The sequence below is a fragment of the Oryctolagus cuniculus genome, chromosome 11 (assembly GCF_051225735.1).
Source record: "Oryctolagus cuniculus isolate XC-2025 breed Fujian yellow rabbit chromosome 11, ASM5122573v1, whole genome shotgun sequence".
In the NCBI taxonomy this organism is placed as follows: Eukaryota; Metazoa; Chordata; class Mammalia; order Lagomorpha; family Leporidae; genus Oryctolagus; species Oryctolagus cuniculus.
Genome location: NC_142877.1, coordinates 98,874,866 through 98,890,300, shown reverse-complemented (window position 1 = coordinate 98,890,300; position 15,435 = coordinate 98,874,866). Strand labels below are relative to the sequence as shown.

General features: G+C 44.5%; 1 protein-coding gene across 2 annotated transcripts in view; it reads left to right on the top strand.

The window, feature by feature from the left end:
- LTA4H (leukotriene A4 hydrolase) overlaps positions 1–11,890 on the top strand; it is a 40,078-nt gene extending 28,188 nt beyond the window's left edge. The window contains exons 15-19 of one of the 2 annotated variants that reach the window (XM_002711212.6): positions 2,787–2,841; positions 6,689–6,784; positions 8,606–8,688; positions 9,355–9,459; positions 11,613–11,890. In XM_002711212.6, coding sequence (XP_002711258.1) covers positions 2,787–2,841; positions 6,689–6,784; positions 8,606–8,688; positions 9,355–9,459; positions 11,613–11,730 — 457 coding nt within the window. In that variant the 3' untranslated portion in view covers positions 11,731–11,890. The remainder of the gene's footprint in view (positions 1–2,786; positions 2,842–6,688; positions 6,785–8,605; positions 8,689–9,354; positions 9,460–11,612) is intronic. The other variant, XM_008256915.5, reaches the window with a different exon arrangement.
- The last annotated feature ends 3,545 nt before the right edge of the window (positions 11,891–15,435 follow it).

Sequence of the window (15,435 nt, the reverse complement as noted above, 5' to 3'; positions counted from 1 at the left end):
GCTAGTGAGTATCAAGAGTTGAGAATGAAGCCGCAGCATACTGCCCTTCAGCTGAGCACTCTCCTGGAACTGGGGACCTGCACTCCGATCTTCCCTGAGTCTTGTGAGGGAGCTGCCTACTGCGTGTTCCGGCTTCTTGTTTGTTGCCTTTCCTTGGGCTCCCTGAAATTGCCTGCCAGCCACTCTGGCATGAAACAGCCCCATTCGATTGATATGCAGTATCTTTTGCAGGAGATAAGATAGATTAGTCACAGTGGTGTTTGTTAAAGCACTTTGAACAGCAGGGCTGGGAAGGGTTTCATTGGACAGTTACTGGGAGTTGTGAATATGAGAGATGTGATCAGAGATCCCAATTAACCAGGCAGTCCTGGTGTCAGACTCTGGAAAGAAACTGGAGCACAGAAGCCAGTGGGCCGACGGCAATAGAACTGTGTCGGATTCTGCTTTGGAAGGAGGAAGGTGGCACAAATTAGCAATAAAGAGAAGGGTGAATAAGCCTTTGGCCCTTGCTTTGGAACTAAGGAAATCTGAATGAAAAGTGAGTTCTTCAAAGGCGTATCTTTGATGTCACACTGCAAGGAGATCCTTTTTGGACTTGGTTCATTTTATACCAAAGGGTGGAGGAGCCCTGGAATCATTCATGTGTCCAGGGATCCTGTAAAGAGACAACGTCTTAGAAATCCCCAAGGCACAGAAAATACTTTGATCTCCTGCAGCACAGGCTGTTGGTGTCCATGTCGGCCTGGTTTGTACAGTGCTCCTATCGTCTGTATGCATTTAAATATGCTTCATGTCCGTCCATGTCTCCCCGTTCTCACCATCACCACTCAAGGTTAATCTGATATCATTGCTTCCTCCTAGAAGACTGCTAGAGTGTGCACTTGTGTCCGCTGCAGCCCCTCACAACCACTGTCCACAGTCACTCTAGAGGCCACTTTTGAAAATGAGCATGGAAGCCGGCACCGCAGCTCACTAGGCTAATCCTCCGCCTTGCGGCGCCGGCACAGCGGGTTCTAGTCCCGGTCGGGGTGCCGGATTCTGTCCCAGTTGTCCCTCTTCCAGGCCAGCTCTCTGCCGTGGCCAGGGAGTGCAGTGGAGGATGGCCCAAGTTCTTGGGCCCTGCACCCCATGGGAGACCAGGAGAAGCACCTGACTCCTGCCATCGGATCAGCGCGGTGCGCCGGTCGCAGCACGCCGGCCACGGCCGCCATTGGAGGGTGAACCAACGGCAAAGGAAGACCTTTCTCTCTGTCTCTCTCTCTCACTGTCCACTCTGCCTGTCTAAAAAAAAAAAAGAAAATGAGCATGGAGTATGGCTTCATCCTCTTCCCTGAGCTGTCAGGCTAAGGCAGAACCTGTTAACTGAGACTTCAAGGCTGCTGACGGTCTAGCTCCCCTAGTTTCAGTCAGCCTGGCCATTTTGGGGACTCTCAAAAGAACAGAGCACCTGAACGTGCCGGTTCCTCCACCTGGAGTGTTCTCTGCCCGGTGAATCCCAAGCTCAGCTCAGGAACCATTTTCCCAGGGAAGCAGCGGGAAGCAGCTCTTGAGCTGTGTGACCAGGTCAGGTGTCCCACTCAAGAGCTTCTCGGTGCTGTGGTTTGCCTCTTCCTAGCAGTTTGCTTGATTATAACTTTACATTTATTTGTGAAGTTATGAACATGTTTCCCTTCGCTACACTGTAAGTACCTGGAGAGCAAGGTAGCAAGACTCATTTCAGGTTTTGCTCACTTTGCCTAGGGCCTCGCCCCAAGGTGGGGCTGTTTCCTTTCCCTGGGCTAGTTCCCAACTTGTTTTAGTTAGACCGAAAAGGAAGTTTCCGGATGCTAAGAAACAGGCCAGCCAAAGGTTTTCCACTGGCCTGCTGTCCTGAAAGAAACCAGTGCTAAGTAAGATGATTTCCAGCCTGAGCAGGTCAGGACCTCTGGCCTCTCTCCTTGAGGGCAAATACAGTGGCTTGCCTGCGGCCCCCAGTCCACGTCTTAAGAAGATTACCCTGCAGCTTCTTCAAAGAAGGTAGCTGCCTTAACCCCTTTGATAGCTCCAGTAAGGAACAAACAGGGAGTTCCAGTCACAACTCAAAACTTATTCAAGCCCCAAGGGCAGACACCTCTCCACTCTGTAATACAAACATTTCACAGCAAGCAAGCATGATTTATGGGCAAAGCAAGATGTTTTGCAAGAAGTGTACATGTTCTTTTTCATCATTGCAAAATGTGGGACTTATTTTCTAAGTCGAGAACACACAGATATTGGTGTAACCTGCTTTGTTTAATGATCACAGTGTGTATGTCCACTCTCTTTTGAAATGAAGGGAATGAAATCATCACACCGTGGCTTCAGGCTCTCTCGGGGGTCTGATGTGTAGAACAGTGTCTGTTCGGTAGCAGCGGGTGCGTAGAGCAACAGAAAGTGAGATCCAGGAGAGCGAGGACTTTGCATCCTGACAGTCGGGAGCTGTTCCTGCACACAGTAAGGACCAGTTGTGTCCGACTGACTCCGGCTGCTTTAACTCGTCCCACGTGTACTCCTGCAAGTCTTTTGCCTTCTGTCTGAGGATAGTCAGTGTCTCATTAACGTGGTGTCGGTGTGGATTTGTACCTCCTTAGATGAGGCTAGTAACATGTAAGTCTGGTGAGGATTTTCAATTTTCACCACTTCGGAGTTCTTAGCTTTCTTTAAAAGGAACTTGGAAATGTTAAGTGTGTCCTGAAACTTCAAAAGTGCATTTATGCAAACGCATGTGCCTTTTTATAAAGCAATCTTTAATGTTTTCATCTTTGCAGCTATGACATGACTCTGACAAATGCTTGTATTGCCCTAAGTCAAAGATGGATTACAGTGAGTAGTAATACAACTTCGGCCTGCTCTGTGAATTGTACAAATAATTCTCTTCTTTTGGAGGGAGGCTGGGGATGGGTGCTATCACGCATGTGGAAAGGCTGTTTCAAAATCATGTTTCTCCAAAGTGATATTGTGTCCTGAGTGAATAAAATTAAGGTCTGTGGAGAAAAAAAATGTTGGCAGCATTTGTTAAGATTTTTCTTGCTGCTTTTCAATTCATAAAAAAGTCTGCAAAAGTATTTTCATCTTACCTTTTTTTTCCTCCTAAATCACTTCTAACATATTTCAAAACTAGCAATTACCCATACCAGGTGAATCTAAACTGGTCTTGGGTGGCCACTAATGCCAGCTGTTCGTGATGGGAGGAATTGAGGCATTGCTGCTGTCGGTAGCTTTGTCCCCTCCTGCAAAACTTCTTAAGGACGAGCCTTTTGTGTAGACACCAAAACATAACCCTTAGAGGAACTGGAGTGAGGGAATCCCTTAGTGGAAAACAACAGAGAATTTAGGAGTAATTTTATCTCTATTGTCTTAACACATTTAGATGTCCCCTTTTGAATCGGGCTCCAAGTGTTCGTCAGGCTCTCAACACCAGGTCCATGGCGGTCCATGGCGGTCCATGGCGGTCCATGGCGGTCTGTGTCGCAAGGGGAATGGGAGTGTTGGTTAACCTGAGGAGTGTGTTTTCAGGGGAGCGCATTTACGAATGCTTTCATGGTATCTGTTTACTTCCCTGTTTCTACCACTGGACTCTGAGTTGTGTGAGAGCCCAAGTTGTTTTTATGCATCTCTGTATTCCCAAGGCCATCCACACGTATTTGCTGTTGGATGCATACACAAATTAGTATTGGGAAAACACAGTGGACGATAAAGTAACTCCCTGTCTGGGCAGATCTTGATCATCTGGCTAAGGAATTTAGCTATCTGTAGGCAGCAGTGGTTACTTAAAGGTTTTGAATTGCAAATGCAATGAGCAGAGTTATGTATCGGGACCATTGATCGGGGGTGTATAGTGTACAGGGCCAATCAAAATGGAAAAGTTAGCGTTAGTAAGGAGGCCAGCTAAGAGGGTGCCAAAAGGAGTTCAGGAAAGAAGATGTGCAGGTTTGGAATTAGAACAGTGTAGAAGGAAACAGTAATAGATTTGAAAGAGATTTTTGAGATTTAATCTTATCACTAATTAAGAACTTGAAAACTGATTAAACGTAGAGAATAAGGAAGGGTAGTGGAAAGCCCCGGGTACTAAGTGAACACACTCAGAGCCAGAAGGAAGAAGGCAAACCAGTCAGGGCAAAGGCAAATCAGGAAAATGGAGCCAGAAACCAAAGGAAAAGATCCTCTGATTGAGATTAAAACCATCAACATCATTTTGGAGACTCTGTTAGCATCATAACGAAGGCGGAGCATTATTAACCATTCCGACTTAAGGTTAAAATTTTGTTTTATTCTTTTGGAAGGAAGGAAATGATAAAATCTGAGTAGCCACATCTCAGAAGACAGGCTGTGCACATGTGCACCTCTGCTGTCCACTCTGTGCCTGGAGTAGTTCAAGTTCTGACTGGAGGAGTATTTAATTAGGTGCTCTTTCTAAATAATTTAGGGAGACTTGATTATATGTATCCAAGAAGAAAATCTGGTACACATCTTGCTACAGTTAATACTTTGCTCTTCTTACCTGTATCTTGAACTTTGTTTTGTGTGGTTCACAAACCTGTCATGGGGAAATGGGATTTCTTAACAACAGGTGTGTTAGAATCCTGTTTTAATTTGAAAAATGTAAGGGGCAAAGATTTGGTGCAGTAGTTAAGACACCTCTTGGAATGCCCACATCCCATCATCAGAGTACCTGTTCATGTCCCAGATCTGCTCCCAGTTCCGGGTTCCTGTAAATGTGCATCATGGCAGGCAGCAGTGATGGCTTAAGTCATTGGCTTCCTACTACCCACCTACACTGAGTTCTGAGCTCCCAGTTTTGGCGTGGTCAATTCCTGAATGTTGTGGGCATTTGGGAAGTAAACCAGGAGACAGGAATGCATTCTCTCTCTGTCAAATAAAACAAAATAATTTTTTAAATTAAAAAGAAAAGTGTATTCCAGCTTGCCTGGTAAAGTTGCTACTGAATTGTGCTCATTTGGTCCTTTTGGCCCAGCAGGTAGGGTGGATAATCATAAATAGTGCAGTGTCCATAGGAGCCTGCAGTGTTGGGAACCAATGGAGAACATTGTAGTCAGAAGAGTATGCTGCTTATGTGCTCCGCTTTCCAGCTGTTATTCATAAATATAAAATGAATACAGAAAATACATATATATGAAATATTTATAAGGCATAAAAATCAACAGTAAAACAGCATCTGGGTACCCTGCCCCAGCGTAAGCAGTAAAACCTTACCCTGCTCCCACAAGAGCACCCTTCCCCAGCTCATCCACCTCCCTGCCCACCTTGCCTCCCCACCCAGATAACCACTCTCCTGAATTTTGGATTATTAGTCTCTTGCTTTTAGTGTTGTTACCATCTATCAATAGATCCCTCATTAATGTACAGATTTGCATGTCTTTGAGCAGAGAATGCAAGAGAATCTTTCTCCACTAATTCAGGTTTTCCAAATGATACTGAAGATGTATCTCCTTTTCTCGTGTTCCCTTTCTGCCAAGATTATAAGCTTTTTGAAGATGAGGCTTTTGCAAGATTTTTCCCTTGCAAAAATGTAAGTTCTGATATTAAGGAAAGTTCTAAAGAGGGAGGAAGAGGCAAGACAAGTGCCTACTTAAAAGGAGTGGAAACTTGTGCATTGTATTTTCTGAAAGGACATACAGGAACTATTTTTTTTTTTATTATTTGACAGGTAGAGTTACAGTGAAAGAGACAGACAGAGAGAAAGGTCTTCCTTCCATTGGTTCACTCCCCAAATGGCTGCTACGGCCAGCGCTGCACCAATCTGAAGCCAGGAGCCAGGTGCTTCCTCCTGGTCTCCCATGTGGGTGCAGGGGTCCAGGCACTTGGGCCATCCTCCACTGCACTCCTGGGCCACAGCAGAGAGCTGGACTAAAAGAGGAGCAACTGGGATTAGAACCGGCGCCCATATGGGATGCCGGCGCCACAGGCAGAGGATTAACCAAGTGAGCCACGGCACCAGCCCCAGGAACTATTATTTGTTATTGAGGGGTAGGACTTGGCAGTAGGCCACAAAAGCGAAGAATTTTTCATTCTGTCCTTTCAGTCTTTTGTAACACTAGCATATGCTTCTTTCAAAATTTAAAAAGGAAATCTAGTTTATAAGAATTTAAAACTACTTTTAAAAGATTTTAAAAGACTTCTTTTGATAACCTTTATATGATATTCCTTAATCATATCCTCAGAGGCTTTTGGCAGTGAATCTTCAGTTGAAAAATACAGACCCATTTCTCTTCTTCTTAGATGATTTATTTGCAGGATTAAGTGGGGGCAAATAGAATGTGTGGGGATGGAGGAGACCGATTTGTGGCTTTATCAATTCCCCAGTGCGACATAATAAATAGGCAACCTGGTCCTTCACCCATGTGTTTTAACTGATCTGGAAATCAGTTGACACCCTTTCTGTAATGTTTATTTGCTTTGGAAATATCTATGCCCTGAGTGGTACAAAGAATGTCAAAAGTTCCCTCCACTCCTACTGTTTTGTTAAGTAATGGAGACCTTAGGGCCAAGTCATCATCTCAGGACTCACGTAGCTCAGGCTTAAATTCCTTTTGCCTAATCTTTGTACACCCATGTATTTGCCTTTTTCTTAATGTTATGCCAGAGAAAGTGGTAAATAGTGTCGAACAGTACACAGGCGGAAGTCACCAGTGACATTTCTTTGTTTTAGGCCAAAGAAGAGGATTTAAATGCATTCAGCGCCGCAGACCTGAAAGATCTCTCCTCTCATCAGCTGAACGAGTTTCTGGCGCAGCTGCTGCAGAGAGTAAGCACACCCAGAGCCTTAGGAAGGAAAATGGACGGAGGGGCGTGGCGTTTGTGTTGTCTCCATCTTAGGAAAAAAATATGAACGAGGAAACGAATGGAGAAAATCATCTATAAAATGCAGTCAGTGACTGAACAACACACTTCCTGAATGCCTGTCGTGCAGATAAAAATGCGTAGGAAAGGATACACCCCGTCTTCAAAATGCTTACAGTCTAGCAGGAAGGGGAACAAGGGTGACAGTTAGCAAAAGGAGATATGTCTCAGGTATCATTTGGAAATCCCGAATTAGTGGAGAAAGATCCTCTCGCACCCGGAGCCAGCCAGGAAGGCGTCCTGGAGCCGTGGAGCAGAGCAGAGCCGGCAGGGAGCAGCCTCCGTGGCTGGAACACGCCCAGTGGTGCCGAGGCACTGCGGAGGGGGCAGCTTTGGGGGCCGTGCGTCTTGAATGCTAGGCTGAGAATTCTAGATTTTCTTCCGGTCAGTAGGAAAGGATTTTAAAAACACACGAGCAGAGCCACTTGGTGAAGGGATGGATCCTGAAAGCTAAGCCACCGGGTGGCGTGAAGTCGGCCTCGTGGTGAAGCTGACTGGGAGACTCGCAGGAGGACGGGAGGGAGCTGCGGGATCAGGAAGCCAGAGGGCCCACGTGAGGAGAGCAGAGCGGGCTGTGGCAGGCTGGCTGGCCTTGGGGGTTAACAGGAAGGAGTCCCGGCAGCTTTTAAGGTTTAAAATCCAGGTAACTGTGAGAACATATGGCACGGAAAGGAGCTGCTGCATTTACGTATGACATCGAAGAGGACTCTGGTCTGAGGCCCCGGGGAGCAGTGGAGATGACAGGGAACAGAGTTTTCGGTGGAATTGATGCAAGCATGGGGGATCAAATTTTGAGACAACCATCAGATCAAGAATCGATGTTAGGGGCGTGAGGTCATCCTGGGCTCACAGATGTCTGTGGCACTGCTGTGTAGCCTAGGACCACAGAGAAATCTTGGAGGGAGGGCTCAGGAAAGTCAGGGAGCTTCAGCGCTGACCTTAACCAGTTGGCCTGCCAGGGTGGACTTGGACTTGAGTGTGTCCGTAAGGGGACTGATAGACCAGATGATTTGGAGTTGGCCTAGCAGTGAGAGAGCAGAGATGGTGAGTGAGGGTCGTGTATGACGTAAGGCAGCCGTGGCCTTGGGAGAGTTACCATCTGCCTCTTGGCACCTCCGCCAAACTCTTCTTTGTCTCCTCCACCCACATCCCTTGTGTGTGGGTTAAGGTGGGCATAAGATGTTTATGAACCCCTGAAATTGTAGGAAAAAGTTTGCATTTATGTGGTAAATGTACCCCCACTTTCCACCAAGGACAGGGTCCATGTTATTCACCAGGTGCTAAAAGATCATTTGTTTATATACGTATAGAAGTTGAAAAACTGCTATTATGTGGGCATAGAGATTCCAGAGGAAATGGACAAAGTTGGGGGGGACTCAGTAACGAAAGAATTAAGGAAGTAATGGAATAAATTTCAGATGTATAAAGGAGTAGGGAAGAACTTGAAAAGGGTATGAAAGGTCATATTTACAAATATTAAAAAGTCTAGGGAGAGTAATTCGTCTTTAGATCTCTGAAGCACTGCACAAAATCAATCATGCCTCTGCTCCCAGTAAAAATCCTTACTCAGAGTAAGTTTGCACAACATTTACATTTTTAGTGTGCATTGGTATCTTTTCTCTAACTGATTTCTATATTATCAAATATATAGGAATTTCTCTCCAGCTCCTTTCTTCCAAGGAATCCTGTTGAAATGATACGTCATGCTTCTTTATTTTGCTCTTAGGCACCTCTTCCATTGGGGCACATAAAGCGAATGCAAGAGGTGTACAACTTCAATGCCATTAACAATTCTGAAATACGATTCAGGTACATCATTTTAACTTGTCTCTGTGGAAGAAAGTAGAAAAGAGTTTGAAAGGTGGAGAAAGGGAAAGCAAAGTGTGAGACACCCACGGGTCCTGAGCAGTCTCTGGCAAGTGCCCTGCATCTCTGTCAATATTTGTGGTGGTATTTAAGAAGTAGTTGCAATATCTGTAAGATGATACCATTAGCCTTTTTTTGTTTGACTTTATATTACTCTTATCTTGCCTTTAAAAAAAAACCATTAGAATGAAAGATTCAGTGGTAAACAGGCTTTTTTCCCTAACCAGCCAAACTGACTCTGAAATAGGATTCATTAGAAATCTTTGACTCTGTTATGTATTACCTCCCTTAATTCAGTTTGTAGTGTGAGGCTTAAACCAGTTTAATTCCTCCAGAAATTAATTGTATAAGGTACATGAGCACCTGCACAATCCAAACTTCTTAAAACTTACCATCTTTTGAAAGAACCAACTCTTCTCCCTTCTCTTCTCCAGTTATTAAATTGTATGCATAGGATTTGAGATTCTCAGAATAAAGATAGTATCGAGTGGTGCGCACTGTAACTGTAATGGGATTGTGCTCATTACAGAAGTGATATTTCGGACGAATGTGCCATTTTCTGTTCCTTCTCACCATCTTCCCCACGTCCCCTAAAAATCCTCCTTTCAGATGGTTACGGCTCTGCATTCAATCGAAGTGGGAGGAAGCAGTTCCTTTGGCTCTAAAAATGGCGACTGAACAAGGAAGAATGAAGTTTACACGACCTTTATTCAAGTAGGAACCAAATCAAACTCTATTTTGAATTTGCATAAGGAACAGGCAGGAAAATCTTAAATGTTTTTGTTATTGTTAAAATGCCTGGTAAAATGTATCAAGAGTTTTTTTCAAATTTTTAGACATTCATAGATACATGTTAGAATAGGAACTCATACTTTTATATATTTAAAGTTTGAGATAACTTCATTAGCTCTTTCAGCAGCATTTTATATGGATTACCTGTATGGGCCAAGTGGAGTTAGACACAGATGAGAAGGAGGTAAGTCAGACAGTCTTAGATACACGGGAGGATTTTTTTTCTTGAATCAAGTAGAACTTAATCTGTAAGCAGGAATGGAGAAGTAAAAGAATCTGAAATTAAATTCAAGGAGAAATGAGCAGATAAAGCAAAGTCTTTTGATTCAAATGTTGCCAAGTAAGTTCCTTGACAGATAATAGAAGGGGAGAAGTCACCTGTAGGCACAAGGTACAGCTGAAGAACATTGCAATGAAATTCTGTGACAGTGTGCTTCGTCTGAATTCCAAAAAAAATATAATCAAGACATAAATATTTATGATGAATCTGTTTGCTTTTTCTTCACTAGTATAATCCAAATTTTTTTGTATGGCCACAAAATTAATTTTTAAGTAAAATATTTTCATTATATCTTAACATTATTTCAACATTTTAAACCCATAGTTTTAGATTGAATAACATATACTTAAATAGATTTTAAGGGGGCCGGCGCCATGGCACAGCAAGCTAAGCCGCTGGCTGCAGTGTTGGCAACCCCTATGGATGCTGGTTCGAATCCACTCTGCCTCTCTTTTTCTCTCTGTAACTCTGCCTTTCAAATAAATAAAATAAAAAAGAAATCAGTTTTAAACAAGAATATATACTTTGTGGGAAAATTAAGTATTTCTTAGATTTATAAGTAGTGGTTGTATTGATAATGAGCGCTCCCACATTTTGTACGGTGAGCCCTTTGTATTTAATGTGACATTATTATTTCACTATGGTATTTTTACTCATGATTTAATTGAAGTGTTCAGGATGTCTTTTTATGAATTTAGTATTGCTGTGTTCTCAAGATCTTAATTTAAAAATACACTTTAAAAAGTAATTTTTTAAACTTTTTTTTTTTTAAGATTTATTTTACTTATTTGAAAGAGTTACAGAGAGACAAAGGGAGAAATAGAAACAGAGAGGGATATTCCATCCTCTAGTTCACTCCCCAGATGGCCAGGACTGGGCCAGTCTGAAGCCAGGAGCTTCACCTGAGTCTCCCACTTGGGTGCAGGGACCCAAGGACTTGGGCCGTCTCCTGCTGCTTTCCCAGGCCATAGCAGAGAGCTGGATCAGAAGTGGAACTGCCTGGACTCGAACCAGAGCTTGTATGCGATGCCAGCGTTGCAGGCAGTGGCTTAACCCATTATGCCACAATGCTGGCCCCCAAAAGTAATCTTTTAAAAAGGCAGCCTTAAGAGAGACACTCTCATGCAGAGCTGAGATGTAGCTTACAGGTGAGAGGACACTGATCAAATAATAAAATACTTCTGCCGTGCTGCGTAGTAAACAGCTACCGGCCTGGCCTTCTGGCCCTTCTCTGTAACAGCCCCTGCCCCCCAACAGTACTGTATCTGTGGCATTGAAGGAGGCCTCAGCAGAGCCATAGCCTCTGGCCGGCTGAAACTAGTGTCTTATTTGGGTGATCTTTGGCTACCACTCCTGCTGTCATCCTTTCTTTTGGTTTTTAATGGCAATTTAATTTTTTTTCAATTGCTAGATAATAATTGTGCATGAGCACCTCTTCCTGGGGTGCAGAGTGACGTTTCGGTACATGATTATAGTGTATAACGAACAACTTGGGCTCTTTAGGTTATCCATGCTCTCAAATACCATTTCTTTGTGATGAGAACATTCCAGATCCACTCTTCTAGCCCTTTTGAATTCTGCGTTACAACATCGTGGCCAGTCTCCCTCTCCGTGTGCCAAGTCCCAGAGCTTAGTCCTGCTCTGTGACTCGCTGCCTTTAATTTAACCTCGGGCACTGACTTAGATTCTTGTTCTCCCTGCCTCCTTTTCCTGCTCTTCTTTGACCTCCTCCTCCTCCCCTACTTCTCCTCCACCTCTTTTCTCTTTCCCCTTTCTTTCTCTTCTGTTTTTGCAGGGATCTTGCTGCCTTCGACAAATCCCACGATCAAGCTGTCCGTACCTACCAGGAGCACAGAGCAAGTATGCACCCAGTGACTGCCATGCTGGTGGGGAAAGATTTAAAAGTGGATTAAGGACCTGCCCATTGCTGATGGCAGAGATTGCTCTTTTTAAGATTGAAGTCATAAAGGAATCTATTACTTCCGCACACACTGTAATCAAAAATGTCTTTTTAGGTTTGGCTTTTTATTGTTTGTCCATGAATTTACTAAAATAAAGCTGAATTACCTTTTTTTATGGTGGCATGTTCTTTATAGATTTTGGCGAAGCTTAATCTTTTGATTTAGTAAATTTTAAATTAGCTTCATATTAGTTTTCTCCTAGTATAATCACACGATATGTCAATATTTACATGCTATTTAAGTTCTTTCATTTGAATCTGCTGCAAATCAAAATTCAACATGATGAGGGTTTTGCTTTAAAAAAAAAAAAATAGAAACACACAAACAGAGCTCGCATCTGCTGGTTCACTCCCCAGAGGCCTGCAATGGCTTTGGCTGGTCTAAGATTGTTGAGAATTCAGTTCACATCTCCCATGTGGGTGGCAGGAACCCAACTACCCGAATCTAGGGTCCATGTTAGCAGGAAGCTGGAGTCAGGAACCAGACCCAAAAATCAAACCCGGTGACTTAGGAAATGGGCATCTTAACCACTAGGCCAAATGCCTGCCCTGGATTCTGATTTTTAAATAGCCTTAAAGCTGAACACTTCGGTGCATTTGTTCACTACTCACTTGGTAGAGACAGGACAATGTTCCTTACCAAAATGTGCAACTACTAGCGGGAGCTCTTTGTCCCCTGCTCCTGGGTCCATCCTGCTGCTCCAGGGGACTTGTCCTAGACTCCTCTCTGTCGGGACCAGAGGGCCACCCTGAACATCACTGACTCCCATCAGTCCCTCAGGCAGCCTCATCTCAGCGGCCAGCAAACGTTCTTCACCCACGTGGTGCCTACAGCACATCAAAGCATCTACCGACAATACAGCCTCATGGGCCAAATGAAAGACAAGAAGAATAAAACTTGCCACGAATGCAGTGTGGCCCCCTCCAGCACAGTGGCACACAGCGTGGGAACTACGGCTCAGCTGTATCAGGGTCCTTTGATTGCCAGTCACAGCAGCCCAAATGACCGGAAGTCAGAGAAGGAAGAGGTTATCAGGACCTGTGGTCAGCCAGAGGGGTACCCACCACCATGTCTGCAGAGCTCCCCGGTCTCTTGTCTCTTCTTACCTAGTGCATCTTACACAGTTTGGCGACTTTCTAGCTCCACTGTTGCAGAGTTCTTACCACACAGAGAGACTGTCTCAATTGCAAATTCCCATAAGTGAGAGTCTGACTCAGGTTGGGTCCACCCCTGACCCAATAAATTCTAGCCATGAGGAATGGTGTCTTAGATTATAAGCCTGGGTGTGTCCTCCATCAGATACCCTCCACAAGTGCTAATGCACTGGCTAAAGTCTCAAAATACATAAGACTGAATATCTATCTGGTATCAAAGGGTCAAATTCTGCCCTATTTCTGAAGCCCTGCGTGTTCTCCCTTGCTTGCCCCCTGGCTGTTGCATCCTTTCTGAACACTTCTCTACACTGCATTGTGATTCTGTTTCCCAGCTTCTGCTCTCACTTTGTCTCTCACCAGGAATACTAGACAAAAGTGTCCCACTCAACTCCCTAGTTATAATCACATTCAAAGAGATTGCATTTTAGCAAATCCATGTACCCCAAATAATGCTTTTTAAGGCTTCTGTACTGTAAGCTTATGAGACAGCTTGAAGCTGTTGCCAGTTTTTCAGTTACTGCTTAGTAATACTGAAAGTGAGTTGGGGGGCCGGCACTGTGGCGTAGCGGGTAAAGTCACCACCTGCAGTGCCAGCATCCCATATGAGCGCCGGTTCATGTCCCGGCTTCTCCACTTCCGATCCAGCTTTCTGCTATGGCCTGGGATAGCAGTGGAAGATGGCCAAGTGCTTTGGCCCCTGCACCCACATGGGAGACCTGGAAGAAGCTCCTGGCTCCTGGCTTTGGATCAGTGCAGCTCCAGCTGTTACGGCCAAATGGGGAGTGAACCATTGGATGGAAGACACCCCCACCCCGCCTCTCCTCCTTACTCTGTAACTCTGACCTTCAAATAAATAAATAAATCTTTAAAAAAAAAAAAAAAAGAGAGAGAGTTGGCACAAGGAATGCTTGAAGAATGGTGTGGAAGGGTGCTGTGAGGAAGGGAGGAGGGCATTAAAGACAACTTAGCCTACCTACAGGTTTACCTAAAGCCAGTTCAGTGGAGTTCATTTTGGTTCAGTCCAGCTAATAAGCATATGTTGAGTAGCTTTGTGCTAGGTCAGGTATATGTGTAATTACTGGATGGGCAAAGATAAGTAAAGAGTAATTATTTATTTGAAAGACAGAGTGATCTTCCTGGTTCACTCCCTAAATGCCTGCTATATCCAGGGCTGGGCCAAGCCAAAGCCAGGAGCTTGGAACTGTATCTAGGTCTCCCTGGTGGATGACAGGGACTCAAGTGCTTGAGCCAACACCCACTGCCTTCCCAGGAGCATTCGAAAGAAGCTGGATCAAAGTGAAGTAGTCAAGACTTGAAATAGGCACTCTGATTTGGGATGCAACTGTCCCAATTGGCAGCTTAACCACAACACCGCAATGCCTGCCCCTTAAGTAAGTAATTTCTATGTGATGTTAAAGGAGGTATGTTAAAATTGCCTGGAAAGAGCAACTTACCCTAAGCCAAAGGATGGGATAAATATTCCCCAAGGGCCATTCGGATATTTACAGCATCATTCGTAGGCCATACAAAATTATCAACTTAAAAGTTAGCCTGCTTTAGGTTTATTAAATTTCTTTTTTTTTTTTTAAGATTTTATTTATTCATTTGAGAGGTAGAGTTACAGACAGTGAGAGGGAGAGACAGAGAGAAAGGTCTTCCATTCGCTGGTTCACTCCCCAAATGGCCGCAGTGGCCAGAGCTGTGCTGATCTGAAGTCAGGAGTCAGGAGCCTCTCCTGGTTCTCCCAGGAGGGTGCAGGGGCCCAAGGACTCGGGCCATCTTCTCCTGCTCTCCCAGGCCATAGCAGAGAGCTGGATGGGAAGAGGAGCAGCTGGGACTGGAACCGACACCCATATGGATTACCGACGCCGCAGGCAGAGGATTAACCTACTGTGCCACAGTGCCAGACCCAGGTATATTAAATCTCAATGCCTGGCTGTAATTGCATTGCCAGGGCCAGATTGAATGATTTCACAGGGCCTATATGGCCCGCGGGCCTGACTTTCCCCACATCTGGTCTAAATTAAGACTCAAGAAAACAAGAAGTACCTAACCAAGCAAATTTAGAAAGTGTGTTCCAGGTGGGAAAAGAACACATTTCTGTTCCACAATGTCTAGGGCTGGACTAGAATCCTCAAATAGCTGAGGGTTGCTTGGATTCCTGGAAGCTTGTGTCTGGAAGCTTCTTTTCTCATGTCTGATGTCTGGATTGGGATTACTCAAGCTGGGTTCAGCACACTGGGGACAGGTAGTTGGACACCTTCTAGTCTTCCATGTCCGTATCCCTCACCAGACAGGAAGCACCATGAATGCAGAGAATTCATTCTTTCATCCCCAGCACTTAGTATGGACCTTGATACATAACAGCCATTTCAAAAAGCTCATGGAAAATGGAATGAAAAGTGTATTTTAGTGGAAAAAAATCAAAATCCATAAATATGAGTGCTCTTCAAAAAGTTTAAGAAAGGGACTGGCGCTATGGCATAGCGGATGAAGCCGCTGC